Source organism: Echinops telfairi, unplaced genomic scaffold, assembly GCF_000313985.2.
Source record: "Echinops telfairi isolate 266 unplaced genomic scaffold, ASM31398v2 ScPeMD7_5592;HRSCAF=6446, whole genome shotgun sequence".
NCBI lineage: Eukaryota > Metazoa > Chordata > Mammalia > Afrosoricida > Tenrecidae > Echinops > Echinops telfairi.
The window spans coordinates 24120644-24136467 of NW_022109491.1; the positions used below are offsets into that span (position 1 = coordinate 24120644).

At 55.4% G+C, this 15824-nt stretch overlaps 1 protein-coding gene across 1 annotated transcript; it reads right to left on the reverse strand.

Annotated features, from left to right (window-relative positions):
- Positions 1 to 1295: 1295 nt before the first annotated feature.
- BPIFB6 (BPI fold containing family B member 6) lies at positions 1296 to 13803 on the reverse strand. Its single transcript, XM_004697926.1, has 15 exons — positions 13704 to 13803; positions 11743 to 11842; positions 10450 to 10554; positions 9864 to 10013; positions 9616 to 9679; positions 9097 to 9157; positions 8231 to 8322; positions 7266 to 7442; positions 6289 to 6342; positions 5718 to 5891; positions 4713 to 4780; positions 3239 to 3284; positions 2349 to 2412; positions 1827 to 1903; positions 1296 to 1328 (listed from the first exon to the last, which is right to left on the reverse strand). Exons 1-15 carry the CDS (start codon positions 13801 to 13803, stop codon positions 1296 to 1298), a joined length of 1365 nt encoding a protein of 454 aa, XP_004697983.1.
- Positions 13804 to 15824: the final 2021 nt, after the last annotated feature.

Genomic DNA, 15824 nt, shown 5'->3' on the forward strand with positions numbered 1-15824 from the left:
TGGCCATCACCCCCAAAAGCTTCCAGGCCTGGAGCACTAGCTGATCATAGGAGGTACACACACACACACACACACACACACACACACACACGCCCTAACGAATATTTGTTCCAGTTCCAGCAAATGACATTGCTTTTCAGGGCCCACTTGCAACACATTTATTTTTCAAGAGAGTCCATTTAAAGAACGAATCAGAATAAGTCTCAGGAGAGGTGATGGGGAAGATGATATCGGGTCCCCCACATGCATGGCCTCTCTGAGACAAAGGCCACCAACAAGTGGACACCACCCAGAGACCTCACCACAGCCCCCACGCCAGCCTCCACCCCTGGAGATGCAGGGCCCGTTCAGGCCGCCCTGGCCCCTGACACCTTCACAGCTCACACTCGGGCACTCTGGCTCCCACACTCTTAACCACTTCTCGCATCTGCACGGCCTCAAAGCTGCACCTGTGGCTGACATTCATGGAGCAGGTGTGTACCAGTCAGCACATCCAGGATCTGACTCTCGACGACCTTGCTGTGGTTGGTACTCCTAGCATTCCTTTCTGGGGCTTGGAGAGGTGAAGAGCCTCGCCCAGGGCACACATAAGCCAGGAGGCCAACCCAGGTAAGTCCAGGCAGGTGGCTCTGGAGCCCAGATCCCAGTTGTGTTCTTTGCTATGGTATCCTGGGGCCAGGCACTCCGTTTTCTTTTCTATGAAATGAGGGTCATCCCTAACTGCCTCAGCTGTTGGGAAGGCTAAGCGAGGTGACATCCCAGGCACTCAGCAGGCTTCCTGGGAATAGAGCTGCCAAGTCTCTCAGATTTGGGGATACGTAGGAGCCAGGTAAGGTGGGTGGGAAAGCTTTGATACTTCCTAAGCTGTATGACCTTAGGCAAGGGCACTAGCCTCCCTGGACCTCCATTTCCTGACCTACAAAGTGGGGGTGCTGCCCTTGGGGCCCTGGGTGGATTGAATGTAATGGTGATAGACCGTGGCGTTCAGCCGGTACTCCATCTGCTCCAACCTGCCACCAATGCTGTGACCGGCTGCCCCCTCCCCGAGAAGCCAGAAAGAAAGACGCAGGAGCACCAGGGGTTCAAAGGGCCTTTCTCCTCTTTATTGCACGGCCCCCGCCCAGGCCAGTCCCACTCACTCTCCGGCCAAGGAAGCAGCTACTGGTGGTAAAAGGCCAGGCCACCTCCACCTGCCGTCTCCCTCCCTTCTCTCCAGCTCCAATCAGGAGGCCCCCCTCCAGGGGCCACAGTCAGTGGGTGGGGCTCAGGCAACTGGCCGGCAAGTTCTTCCAAGGTCACTCCAACTTCAAATTCAGCATCAGGGCATTCTGGCCGGAGATAAAGAGCTGGTATTAGGAGGGGCAGTGACAAGCCCAGCCAGAGATGGCTAGCGACCAGGGAGGTGATGGAGCGCAGAGGTTGAGCTGGATGTGCCTGGTGACCCCGGGGGAGGTGCTTCCATCTTCTCAAGTGGAGCAAACCAGCCCTACCTCCCGGAGCAGAGCAAAGCAGACATGCTCACTGTGCCTGGCGGGCGAGGTAAAGCTAGCCTTTACTGAACCACACGCCACAGCCACAGTCTACCCTGAGGGCCGCACCCAAACTGCCATCACTGTTGGATGCACATAAAAAATGGGGGGCTCAAAAGGTGAAGCGATTTCCCCGAGGTGGCAGATCAGCTCGGACCCTCTGATTGGTAGGGTTGTATTGATTGCAGGATTGTACTCCCTGCCCCTGCCCTCCCTTCAAGTTTGTTTGGGGCTCTTTCTCCCAACCCACTGGCCCAAAGCGTTGCTTGATTTGTCCTCCGTAGCCTCTCCCCTCACCTCCACTATGTTCAATTCAGCCCGGTTGTAATTCATGCCCAGGAAGTCTGGAAGCGGGAACCCGACCTGGAGCACACCTGAGAAATACAGTAAGACTCAGCTCAACCTATTTGCTCTGCAATCGATGAAGAAGCGGTTGCCTGGCGCAGGGCGGTGAGAAATCATGCGTTGATTGATTGATGATGTCTGCTAGCTACATAGAAAGAGCAACCCCTGATACCCTCATGTATTTGTTGTTCTGGGTCTTCACCATCCCAGGTCTGGGTCAAAATCTAGCTCATGGTCTGGGGTCAAGGTCAAAGTGCCAACAGTAAAAGAGGCCTTTGTCCCCAGGCAGGAGGCAGTAAGCCTTCACCCGTCTCAGAGAGTCAACAATGACTCTATGAACAGTTAGCAACCCTCCCCACCCAGGACCTCAGAACTCATGGTGGGACTCTGAGACCACCCAAGAGGCACCCCCTCCTGCCGGAAGTGCTTCTTGACACCAGCACGTTTAACAGGACAGCCTGTCGGAGCCTTCACCGTTGACGACTGGGACATAGGCCTCTTGGAGATAATCGGTGAAGAAGCCAGTCAGGTCCTGCTCCTGAGGGATTAGAGAGAGGAAACATTTATGTCCGTGCAACGTTTCTCAGCCCCTTCTCAGGCTGGGCTCTGGAGCCCGGGGAACGAGTCTTAGAGACATCAAATCTCCCACCCTCAACACATGCCCTCTGCCCTGGCTCTGTTGGACTCAGGCTGGTGCTCTTCCCAAGTTCTAGGGAGGGCCCTGTGCAAGGGACACATGGGACTTTGGGTCAAGGAGCAGGGAGGTGAAGACTCAGGAGCTAGCAGGGATTCGTGGAAGCCATTTCTGCTCCGACAGAAAACCACGGCTTCAGTCCTGCATTCACCGCCTCCCTGCACCTCGCTGTCCCCATCTGCGAAGGCGACACACGAGAGCAGCCCCTCCCAGGGCTGCTCTGAGGATGCAGTGAGCTCCTGTGAAGCAATAGCCAGGTGGAAAGACATCGAGTGGGATAGGAGCTGGCTTGCTAAGGACAAGGCAAGCCGGTTGAACTCCGAAGCTGCTCTGTGGAGGAGGTCTACTTCTACAGGGGGCTGTGCTACTCTGCCCAGAGCTGCTATGAATCAGAACTGACTCTAGGGAAGTGAGGGTTGGAGGGGGCAGGGGGCGCCTTGGAATCAGAGTCTGTGTTAGACCCTAAGGCCAACGAGACTAATAAAAATAATCGCTTGGCCAGCAAGGGCCAACCTAACTTGCCACTGCCCAAGACAATATCTAGCAAAGGAAACAGAGAGGCCAGGGGGTTTTCCAAAGGTCACACAGAAACCAGAGTCTGCAGGCCCGTCATGACCCTGCTCTGGTCTTTCCCTCAGGCCAGACCAGGCGGAAGCACTGGGACACTCACATTGAATTTGCCAACCGATGAGGACTTCCGGGTCAGGCTCAGCAATCTGTGGAGGGGAGGGCAGTGGGGAGAGAGAAGAAAGGGCTGGTCAGAGTTAGCATCCCTTGCCTTGGAGAAAGGGAGTCCCAAGCACCCAAACCCTCCCTGATGCAGGAGTCTCCACGACAACCTCCAGACAGGTGCTCATAAGCCTCTGCTTGCATGGTACCTTTGATGGAGCACTCACCACCTCTCACTGCAGCCCATTCTCCTGTGCCTCCCCTCATTACCCTGTCTCTTCCCTTGGTGACTCTTGGCCAGGTCAACTTCTCCTGCCTCGGGCCAGGTGTGCAAAGGTTTGCAAACTAACAGGCCCAGATTCCTGCACGTGTTGGAGTTGGGAGCCCTCACCTCGCCTCTGGTAGGTACTAGTACATGTTGGCACCAGAACAGGCCATGTGGTGATGGTCATCCAGTGGCTCTTCTGCCCCAACATCTGTTTTCCAATGCGGTAACAAACCTCCCACTTTCTACTCTCATGCCAACAGATTCAGGTGGGGCTGAACCCAGAGGCCCCAGGATGAGTACTGACTCCCCTCTAGCCAATCAGAACATTCCATTTCCTAGTCACGTTGATTGGTTTATATCTAACCATGTGACTTAAGCTAAACCAATGAGAAGCTGCCTTGTGAGAACCATTGGACATGAAGCCCCTTGTTGCTAGGCTCATTTTGCCACCCAATAGAGAGAAGGAAACTAAGAATTCAGCGGACAAGTTGGATAGCAGGGAAAAGGGAGCAGCAGGGAGAAAGACTCTTGAGGTCTTTGCCTGTGTACTTCGATCCAGCCATGCCCGGAGGCAGAATTACCCTTAGAGTTTTCCGTGATATGTGGCAATTATTTCCTTTGGAACTCAAGCAAATCAAAGTTACAATTCAGTTTTTTGCCAGTGATAGAATCATGGCCTAATACAAGTCAGATCAGCAGGTGGGGCAAATGTAGGACTGAATGAGCCACTGGATATAAAGCTTGGATGTGGATAGGCTCCCCACCCCCACCCGAGAGCATGAGAACGGAGTGGGTTAATGACCACAGTAGCCAAGCCAGGAGACAGAAATAAGCCCCAGAAACACCAGCTGTTATTCGTCTACAAAAAGTCTTCCTGGAGGAGGTGCCATTTGAGTGAGGCCCTAACTGACAGGTGACATTTAGATGGCAAAGGTCTGTGGATGAAAGAGGGGACATAGGCCAACGGGCAGACTTCATCTCGAAAGACCTAGTGGGATCATGAGACTAGAAGTCAGGGGATCTGGGAAGGGCTGGGGTGCAGACCAAGCACTGAGCAAAGTTTGTCGAGGTAGAAGGAAGCCATGGAAGGTGCAGGGCAGGCATTGGGACTAGAGCAGTGGGCAGTAAGGGCTGCGCTGAGTGGGCCCGCAGGAAGCAGGATGGGTGTGAGGCGCAGCGATGCCAGCGTGAGGCAGCAGGCTGGTACCTGTTGAGTGAGGTGGTCATGTGCAGCTGGTCCTCTTGCACTGAGAACTGGATGTTCAGGTTGAAGTGCTTGGGGGAGGACAGGGGGAAGACAGTGGAACCCTGGCCTTGCCACCTCTTAGCACCACCACTGCCACAACAAAGCAGAACTCAGTAGAACCCCAGTGTGAGCCTGCCTCTTTGCCCACGGTGTCCCCAGGCCCACAGGCCTGACTCCTTATCTCACCCTGACTTGATCCAGGACTCAAAAGCCAAAACCCAAACTCATGGACATCAAGTTGATTCTGACCCATAGTGACCTGATTAAACAGAGTAGAACTACCCTCTGTGGGTTTCCATGGCTACAAAATCTTTATGGGAGCAAAAAGCCTTGTCTTTCTGGCAAAGAGCAGATGGTGGGTTTGAACTGCTGACCTTATGGTTAGCAGCCCAAATCACAATCCAGTAGGCCACCAAGGCTGCTACCCCTAAACAAAATAACTGGTCCAGGTTTTCAGATCCCTGCCTGCATTGTGTTAGTGTCCGGCCTTTGCACATACCATGACTTCTGCCTTAAGTGCTCTGCACCTCCCAGTACAATCCTCTTCCCGGGCCAGACTCTGCTCATCCTTCAAAACCTTAGACATCACCTCCTCTTGGAAGCCCTCTGTGATTTCCCAAGACTGGACTTGAGACCTCACTGGATTCCCTGGGCGCTTAGATGAACCCTTCCCTGCCCATGGAGATGCTAATGTGTGCTCCAGGTGGGGGCGTGTGAGGGAGGGAGGAGAAAGAGAAGAAGAGCTAAACCATGGGTCCTCAGCTTGTTGGTCTTGGGAGCCATTCAAATGTTCCATGACGGAACTATGCGTCAGACATCAGACGACAGTGCCCAGAGGTTAAGACCATCTGCCAGGGATTAACCAAGAGCCCTCAGATCCATTAGTTGGCCATCCGCTGAAATCCCTCCCTCCAGCCTTGAATATCCACGATGGTGAGACGATGAGGGGTCTGCTTCCATACTTACCACTTCCAGGAGGAAGAGGGACACGGGCGCCTTGCCCTTCCGCCGAGCAGCTGACATCTCTAAGGTGCCGTGGAGGTGCAGCAGACTCTGGCCTGACTTCATGGTGACCTTTGGGGGCTTGTTTATCTTGATCTGAGTCACCAAGGGCTTTGACTTGTGGTGGGCTTTAGCCACCTATAGAAACCGAGGAAGGCCCATTAAGGGCAGCCCTCAGACTGGGGGCTTCAGCTGACACCAAGGGGTCGCTCCTGGCACAGGCCATTTCTACCTGGGACACAGGAGGTGAGACCTGCAAAGGCTGGTGAGTGTCTATGGGGAACAGAGAGAACAAAACTCACAAGGTGACCGGTTCCCTGATGGACATAGTGCAGTGTACAAGGGCTGAGCTGTTTCTGTTGTTTGGAAGCTGAACCCCCAAAAGTACTTTACGGAGAAGTCAGGGTACTCTCAATGTCAGACAGGGAGATGTGGCACCGAAAAGCTGCATCTGAAGCCCCTCGTCCCTTCCACGGGAGGAGAACAGGGCAGGGCAGGGCAGGTCATGCTGGTCATGGGTGGTTCGGATACTCACTGCAGGGATGAAGCCAGCCAGGGTCTTGGTGGTTAGGGGGGGCAGCGAACCAATCTACAAAGTGAAAGTCAAGGTTAGGGTAGCTGAAGCCTTCCCCGATCCATCGAATAAACAGCTCTCACTCAAAAAGAGACCCTTGGAGGTTCCCTTCATCACAACACTGCTCATTCATGCTTAGCTCTGTGCTCAACTAGATCACGTCCTCCTGGGTGACTGAACCTACACAAGGTCAGACGCTGGGAACATGTGCTTGGAGGAGAAAGTGAGCAGATGGGTTGGGAGAATGGTTGGCTGGGAAGATGGTGGCGTGGGATGATAAATGGATAGGAGAATGGATGGACAGAAGGATGGATGGATGGATGGATGGATGGATGGATGGATGGATGGATGGGAGGTAGATAGATGGGAGGATGAATGGATGATACCATAGTGGGTGGTTGAGTAGATAGAAAGGTCAGAGGATGGATGGATGGAAGAATGGATGGATGACTAAATGAGTGGATGAATATGATAATGAATAGTGGGGAGTTATGTGGGTAGATAGGTAGGTAGATGTCTATCTAGCCAGTCACCAGAAGATACAGAGATTCACTCATTCAGTAGTATAAGGCCCTGTTCTGGGTGTTGGATGGACGACCTAAAGGCATGGATGTGGATGAGAGTTGGAAGGATCTGGCCTAAAGCATGACTATAAAGAGACAAGTGAGTAATAATTGGATAAGAGGAGCAGGCTAAGGTGTGAGAGGTGTGTGTTGATGAATGCAGAGCTGGCTGTTTGGACAGCTAGATGTTGCAGGGACAGACACATCGTAGATGATGGGGGGCACTGAAAACAGGAGCCCCAGTCAAGTCTGTCATCTCCCAGTCTTGGTATAGCCCACAACTCCAGGATGATTCTGGGCAGAGACAATGCAGTAGGACCTGTCATGACAGAGGGCAGAAACAGATGAGGGAGACAAGACCGCTGGGCCGTTCACCTTTTTGTCCTTGATTTTCACACCAAAGGACTTCTGCAGGAGGGTGAGCTCGCCCGTGAGGAAGGCAGCAGAGAGCAGCAGCTGTGACGAGCCTTCAGCATAGTCCCCGGGGGCTGCGAAGGCCTCTCCGCCATCAGGAAGCTCGATGGTGTTCCCCTCTGGCTCTTGCACCAAAGGCTGTGTGTGTGGCAGTAGAAAGACACCCAGCCTAAGCCACAGGGGCTGGTGGTAAGCACGCGCGCGCACGCACATGCACACACACACACACACACACACTCTGCACCTTCGTGGGGCTCAAACCGAGCCCTAAATCATCAAGTCACTGCCTATTAGAACCGGAGCAGACTGCAATGGCCCACCCCTCCCAGCATACAGGTGGGCAGATTGAGACCTGGGAGGAGAGAGAGAGAGAGGAGTCCTCACGAGACCACTGGCAAGTCGGTCCCTGCTAGGAGTGCGCAGCCCGACTCTGCCTATTTGGAGCTCTCATTCATAGTCTGTTTTCCGTTTTCTTCTTAGAAGCCAGGCCACGTCAGAACGGCACGGGAAGGAGACTTCAGAAGGCTTCTTGGATGTCTTACCATTCCCAGAGGGTGTGGCTTTCCCAATCAACTGGGTCTCTGGAGACCTGGCCCAATCCCGCCATCACCCCATTGTGGAACCCCCTAGGCAAGCCCTGTCTCTTCTCTGGACCCTAGTCTGTGCAGCGGCAGGGCACGAGTGGGTAAGGAGCACTTTGATAGGAACCAGCAGCCTCGGGAGAAAGTGTGAGCGAGAAGTTAGTTAGCAGCCCCTGGAATCCGCCTGGGGACTCAGGGCTCATGTTTAAGGCAGAGAGAGGGAGGAGGCCCTGATGGCTGGCTAAATCCCCACGGTGGCCTGTTCACCCTCCAGCCCCACTACCAGCAGCCCCCACCCAGGTCAGCGATGCTCAGATCTCCACCCGCTGGCTGCCCAGGGCTTACAGTTAGGTCCACTTGAATGTAGTTGGCTGTGGTGGTCGGTATGGATGACAGGGCGTATTTGACAGTGCCGGCCTGGCCCACGGGCATGGGGGCTGTGGGAAGAGGAAGGCTAGAAACACTTAGAAAGGTGCTCAATCCAGGAGCTGGACGGAGAAGGCCACCGGAGCCTGGACCGAGTGCCAGAAACCAGGCCTTCCGTGTCCCAAGACAAACTTGTTAGTGTCTATGGGCCTCAGTAACTCCAAGATCTGTCCAAGACGGGTGATGGTGCCTGGCCCGGAAAAGCGCCCTCCTCGCACGCATGCATCACTCTGCGGGCACAGAGCACACACTCTCTCCGAGGGCTACCACAGCTCGGGCAGCTGTGGGTCGTGCCACTTGACTCCGTGACACAGAGGAGCAAACTGAGGATCGGGTCAGGGGTGGGGATGGGGTGGGTGAAGTGACTTGTGCCAACCGGACTACTGTGCAGATGACCACATTTCCTCTTCAATCCGAGAGATTGTGTTTTTCTCTCCCCCAAACCAGGAGTTCTGCGGGCCCCCAAGGTGATGGAGGTAGCAGGTCCACAAGGCACAGGAGAATCAACCATCGCCCTGTCTGGATCATCCCTCGGGTTGTAAGGCTCATAAATGGACCCCAAATGGCTGCTGTGCTCGGTGTCCCGGGGAGCTGGGTACAATACCGTGTGGACGGCTGAGCAACAAGGACCCTAGAGTCCCTTGTGACCTCGGGCTCCCCATCAGACCTCCTCTAACCCCCAGACTGATCTGGGAGCAGCTACTTGAATGGGGAGTGGGCCACCAAAGGCCAGCCATCCTGACGTCCCTGGTGGGGTGTGATGACGTGGCCGGGACTACACTCACCATTCAGGTTGGCCCACTTCTTGTTCACATACACCAAGACAGCATCGATGGCCGGACACATCTGGAATCAGAGAATGGGCTGTAGGGGCTTCCGTGTGGAGGACCACACCCCTCACAGCTAAAAGGTACTCAGTGGGGAGGTGTAAAGTCCCAAGAGCCCAGGTAGGACAATGGCTGGGGGGATCATTGAGCCAGGCAGTGGCAGAGCTTGGACCAGAACCCAGATCTCCTGACTCTAGCCTTCAAAGCCAGGGCAACTCATTTCCCAGGAAATGGTCCGCTGAGCAAGTGTGGAGAGATGTGATAGACAGGCCATCACTTCCACTTTCCCTGCTTGTGGCAGACATGACTAGACGATCGTGGAAATTTCTCACAATGAGCTAGTGGCAGTGTCAGAATGCGTCCCGGCAACAGCCATCCTATCACTTTCCACCAGAGTCAGCACCCAAGAGAAGAGGCATTTGCCAGGCCTGATCTGTACCCCAGGGATGGAGGGCAGGCTCTCTTTGGGCCACTCACCATTGTAGGGAGAACTTTGTTTAGGGTGCTGTCCAGGAACTTATTGACCACCTTGGGCAGCATGCTAGACACAAGCACAGCAGGATGGGTGAACAGGTGCATAAGTGTCAGGAATTTTTAAAATAAGGCATGAAGGAATGGGGTTGAGGAAGCACAGGGCTGAGGAAGCGGGTTGGGGCAGGTGTTGTGTGCATGTGGAACCAGCCTTCTCTGCCACCTGAGGAGGCCCACAGCACAGAGCTGCTTACTTGCTAGGTAGGTTGGTCTTCACACTGACCAGGATGACCTCACAGCCCTCACTCTTGAACATGGGGAGGCCTGTCTCCTCATCCTGCAGCATCCGGTTGGTAGCTGTGATGTTCAGGACCACGATGATCTCCATGTTTCCACCCATGAAGCTGCAGGAAGAGACAGGTGAGCACTTGGGGAGGTCTCTCTGTCACCTGAGCCACTTTCCCTGGCCCCTCTTTGTCCACAGTCTCAGCTGCTCTGGGAGGAAAAATGTAGGGGGTGCGGGGTGTCAGGGGGCGCTATACCTGTAGGCCAAGGGGATAGGGCCTGGTCCTCACCTAAGCTCTCTCCTCTCTCTTGCCTTAGCGAACCCCTACACAGCCTTCAAAACTCAGCTCAGCTGTCGGCGCTTCCTAGATGCCTGTCTTGATTCCCTTGCCCTTTTATTGTCCTATTATTGCCCCTGCAGAGAAGGGACTGCCTCTGTATCTTCTCAGACCAGCGTCCGCAGGTGGCATACCATAGGTACGCAGTAACTATGTGCCAAGGAGTGAGACAGAGAGGGCTCCCCACCCCCACCCAAGTCTCCGGCCCCATACTCGCCTTTTGCCGTTGATGGTCATGCCAGTGGACACACACTGAAAGATGCCCACGTCGGGTACGAAGTTCAGTGTGATGACAGGCACCAGGACATCCGACACCTTCAGACTGGGCGGGGATAGGCAGCCACGGGAATGAGAGCAGGGCATGTGAGATACCGACCCTTGACCCGCTCCTCCATCACCTGGCTGGGTGGCCTCAAGAAAGCCCCTCATCTGGTGCCACCAGAAGAAGCCTCTTGGGGTCATGGTGCAAGCTGACCCAAGGACTGGGCATCCACCAATCGTACACAGAAAGCACTCGCCGTGTGTGGTGCGTTGCGTGCCCTTAGACTTCTGCTTTTCCCTCTATGAGCCTCAGTTTCCCCACTGGGAAGATGGGAACGTTTGCCTAGATTAAGGATTCCCAATAGTGGCCCTCTTGATATGTTGAGCCAGACCACTGTTGGTCACAGGGCTATTCTGGGCATTGTAGGAGGTTGAGCAGCATCCTTAGCCTCTACACGCTGGACACCGGTACCAGGAGCACCTGGTTCTGCCCCCCCAAGTTTGGGCCATCACCTATGTCTCCAGACACTGCCAAATGACCCCTGGGGACAAAACTGTCCAGGGTGGCAAAGGTGTGGCACAGACACCTCCACCTGCACACCCTGAACTCTTGGCAGCCATGGCTAGTGGATCACCGTCCTCCTTCCTGCTAAGCTCGGATAAAGGCCACGCCAGGCAGTTGATTCCAGCTCATAGCAACCCTGTATCAGGCTTCCTTGGCTGTCAGTCTTTACGGGAGCAGGTAGCCTTCTCTTTCTCCTACAGAGCAGCCGAGGGCAGGGGTGGGGGGCGCTTTGAATCACTGCCCTTGCTATTAGCAGTCTGATGCTTATCAGACATCACCACCAGGGCACCCCAGAATTCTTCCCAGGACAACCTTCAGGTCGCCCCTACTAATCCATCCCCCATGGCACATGCCCTAGGACCGACTTGCCCCCGGCTGTTGAAACCATTCATGTGGCTCTGCCACGTCTTCATGCAATCCCAGGTACACGCCAGGAGCACCTACCACACACTGCAGTCGGAGGCTGACTTGTCCGTCTCACGACCTCAGAGTCATGGCCTGACACACAGGCAGAGTGGAACTCGCCCCGTGTCCACTCAGCAGAGGAACTGAGGCCCAGGCTGACCCAGGGACCTGCCCAAGGTCCCTGGGCAGGAAGAGACCCACGTCCCACCACAGCCCTCACCAGGCAGTCTCCACTCGGCACCACCCTCTGCCCCCTACACCCCCCGCGGCCCTGCTCACTCAGTGATGCCCTTAATGGGTTTCGCCCCTGGCTGTTTCTTGCCCGCCTCCGCTGCCATCTTCTCCAGAATGTGGCTCTCCTCCATGGCACTCTGGACCTCTGCAGGGTGGACCCGAGGGACACTCAGACGGGCTCCTCACAGCACCCCTGCCCATCTGGACCAATCTCTCCATCTCCCAGGTCCACATCACTTGCTGCGTGACACCATCCTGTGCTTCAGAGTCTCCGTGTCCCACCCTGGGCCAGCCCAGCCCTCCTCCAGCCTGGTGGGGGAGACAGGGCCACCTGCAGCAGCAGTGAAAGGGGACAAGTGCCATCAAAGGTGGGCCCGGAAGCTGGAGGAATTACATGGGGGTCCCAAGGCAGGACAGGAAGAACTGGGAAGGCTTCCAGGTGGAGGTGACATACCACTTGGCCCTTTAAAGGGAAAGGGGAATTTGGCAGGTGGCAAAAGGGCCAGTCCAGTATGGGTACAGTAAGTACAGAGGCGGGGACAGAGAGGGGAGGTGGGGAAAGGGCAGAGTGGACAATTCTCCAGGGTTAGAAGTATGGCAGAGGAACTGGGGCAGACAGCATGCGGTGCACCACTAGCCCTTGACCACCAAGCTAAAGGATCGCCTTTGTCTCCAGGGCCCAGGGCCCTCCACTCTCGGACCTGGGAGATTCAGGGACACCAGGGGCCATGTGAAAATGCAGATCCTGGGCCTGAACCATAGGTTTCCAAATCCCCAGGCCTGGAGGCCTCAACCCCAAAAGACACCAGGAACACTGTCAGTTTGGTCACAGGCTAATTAATTCTCAGCATGGGGCAGACACTGAGCCATAGAACTGTCATTGGCCCTCTGCATCAGAATGTGACTCCCCCACCCCCACCCTCCAGGACAACTTCCCACATTTATTCGCTCCAGGCAGAGGTGCAACACAGAGTGAGTGAGTGAGTGAGTGATTGGCCTAAAGTCACACAGCAAGTTGGGGTGAAACCCGTGCTATAACCCCAACAGCCCCTGTGGCCACCAGCCCACCCTCCCAGGGTCAACAAGAGGCTGCATAGGAAGGCAACATCGGGCAAGCCATCCCCTCCTTCTCTGGGCCTCAGTTTCCCTCCTCTGTGAAAGGAGAAACTTAAAGTAACACTGCTGTTAGGTTTGTTCGAAAGTACAGCCAGAATGCTCCTTAGAAGCAAGGACAGTGCACTTTGGGCACGATGTCAGGAGGGACCAGTCCCTGGAGAAAGGCAGCATGCTTGGAGAAGTAGAGAGTCGGCAAAAAAGAGGAAGGCCCTTTTCCAGGAGCAAGAATGGGAGTAGCGATATCAGAAGGGTAGGGGGAAGGCGGGGAAAGGAGGGGAGGAAGTGGGAATTGATTGCAATGATTGACACATAACTGCAACTCCCCCCCAGGGAGGGTGGGGGGATGAACAACAGAAACCGTGAGGGAAGGAAGACAGCGGTCAGTGTAAGATATGAAAATAATAATTATATTTATAATTTATCAAGGGGTCATGAGGGGGAGAGAGGGAGGCGGGGAAGAGGAGCCGATACCAAGGGCTCAATAGAAAGTAAATGCTTAGAAAATGATGGCAACATATGTACAAATGTGCTTGATAAAACTGATGTATGGATTGTTATAAGAGTTGTAAGGAAAAAAAGAGTTGTAAGAGCCCCCAATAAAATGATCTTTTAATAAAATTCATTTACAAAATTTAAATCACACACACCCCAAAAAAGAGGAGGGCCTTATGGGAGATGGCTTGACACAGTAGCTGCAACAGTGGGCTCCCACGTAACAACAGCATTTGGGAGAGTGGCACAGCACCAGGCAGCATTTCCTTCTATTGTACGTGGGTCCCCTACTGTGGGTCAGAGCCGGCTCTAGGGCACCTAACTGCAAGGATGCTCCAGGCGTGTAAACACGAGTTTTCCTCCCGCCCGCAGCCCCTCGCCTGGCTGGGCACACTCACCATGGTTCATGAGGTCCATACTGAGCCGCAGCAGTGCCCCGGGGTCAGCCCGCATGCCTGTCAGCAGCCCACAGAGGGCCAGGCACAGGATCCGCAGCATAGCTCTACCTGTGCCAGAAGGGGGCTGAACTCGTCCCCCTGGGGGCCTCCTGTCCCCAAGAGAAGACCAGGCCCTCGGAGAACCTTGAGCCCAGGAGCCACTGGGACTCTGGGTAGTTCATTAACGACGACTGCCTTCCCATGGACTCGGAGTGTTCAGAGTTGACTTTGGGCCCCTGGAGTCATGAAGCCCCCATTTGCCCCTCTGTGGAGTGGATCTGACCATCATGGGGCTGGTGGGAAGCTCCACTGGCGTTAGTTGTGGGTTTGAGGAGAGCCAGGCGATGCTCGGGTCACAGAGAGGACTCCAGCCCCCCTGACTTGAAACGCTCCAACTGCATGTGGGAGCGAGGGGACCCTCTGTAGGCCTGGCCCAGGTACCCCACAATCGGTGTCCCCACCTCCTGCAGCCCAGCCCAGAAATCTCACCCCTCAATCCCTCCAGGCTCCTGTCGACATGGCCCCACCAAGAGTGAAACGGAGGTTCAGGCCCGTGGTCGCATAGGCAGGGTAAGGAGCAGAACCAGACAGGGACTTCCCACCTCAAACTTTTCAGGGCTCCCAGGAAAGCCCCCACTTCACCCCTGCCCGGCCCCCCTCTCTCCTACTTACCAAGGCTGAGATTCTCCCAGCCAGACACCAAGCACTGATTTCAGACGTGAGCTTTGGCTGAAAGCAACGCAGCAAGAAGGAGCCATGAAGGGGGCTAGCCTGTGTCGGTCAGCACCTCAGCCACTGAGCCCCCAAGGTACGCAGTCTGAGATGGGCGCCCAAGCTGGGTCTGCGTCCATCCATCCATCCACGCATGCATCCATCCATCCATGCATGCATGCATGCATCCATCCATCCATCCATGCATGCATGCATCCATCCATCCATCCATCTATCCATCCATCCATCTATCCATCCACTCATCCATCCATGCACCCATCCATCCATCCATCCATCCATCTATCCATCCACTCCTTCACCTCGAGTTTACTGAGGGCCTGATACCTGCCAAAGGAGCCCTGGAGGCACAGTGGGCAAGCCCTCGGCTGTTAACCAGAAGGTAACTATGGTGGCAAAGTGGGTGACGAGTTGGCTGGTAAGCAGCGTGAACCCACCCCACGGCCCCCAAGGGGTGAAGGGTGTGGCAGTCTGCTCCCTGGAGGTCTGCAGGCTCAGAGACTCGAGGGACGAACTCCACTCTGTCCTGGAGGGTCGCTACAGGTGGGAATCGGCTCCGTGGGCATGGGTCTTTATTATGCTTTGTTGGGGCACTGTGCGCCAGGCGAGGAGCTCTGGAGGCTCTGTGGGTTAGGTAGGCACTGGGCTGCTAGCTGCCAGGACCACCCTTCAAACCCACCAGCCAATCCACGGGAGAAAGATGGGGCGCTCTGTGCTCAGAAAGACGTGCAGCGTCCAAAACCCCGTCTAGGGTCACTATGAGTCAAAACGGACTCGATGGGGTGGGGTTCGGGGGTTTTATGTGCCAGGCAGACCAGGCTCCCGGGTGCATGTGGTCGAGCCACCCTGCCCCACCTGAGGGGTGAGGTCTGGAGGAGGGGCTGTGAAGGGTGGCAGAGAGAAGGGAGCAAACCAAGTCAGAGGGGTTCAGGGATGCCTCTCTGGGGGAGCGGATCTTTGGGCGGACACGGAAGGATGCGAAGGAGCTCCCGAGTAACCAGCTGGGAAGAACATGCCCCCTCATCCAAGCTTGATGGGCCCCTCCTGCCGCAGGCCCATCTCAAGACGGGCAGCCCCCCTGGAGGACCAGACCCTTGCGGGGAGTGAAGGAGGTCCCTGGCGGCAGCAGGGGTTTCTGTCCTCTCAGAACCACAACAGGCTCCTGTTGGTGCAGGTGATTCTTGCTGGGGCACAAGATTCACTTTGCCGGGTTTGGGTTTTGTGCTATCTCCCTGATCCCAAACCTGCTCGCTTGCCTCCTGCAAGCCCCAGTGCCCCCAGGCCTTCCTTCACCTCCCAGTCCCTCCCACCTCCCACCACCTGCCTTAAAACTCCGTTTGAACACAGTTGGAA

Bases quoted from the DNA above. Each gene is read 5' to 3' on its own strand.
- BPIFB6 (XM_004697926.1), bottom strand. From the start codon at position 13,803: ATGCTGCGGATCCTGTGCCTGGCCCTCTGTGGGCTGCTGACAGGCATG. The intron at 9,158-9,615 runs GTGAGTGGCCCA...CTCTGATTCCAG, and splicing joins ACAAAGTTCTCCCTACAATG to ATGTGTCCGGCCATCGATGC. The intron at 5,892-6,288 runs GTGAGTATCCGA...CGGTTTCTATAG, and splicing joins TGGCTGGCTTCATCCCTGCA to GTGGCTAAAGCCCACCACAA.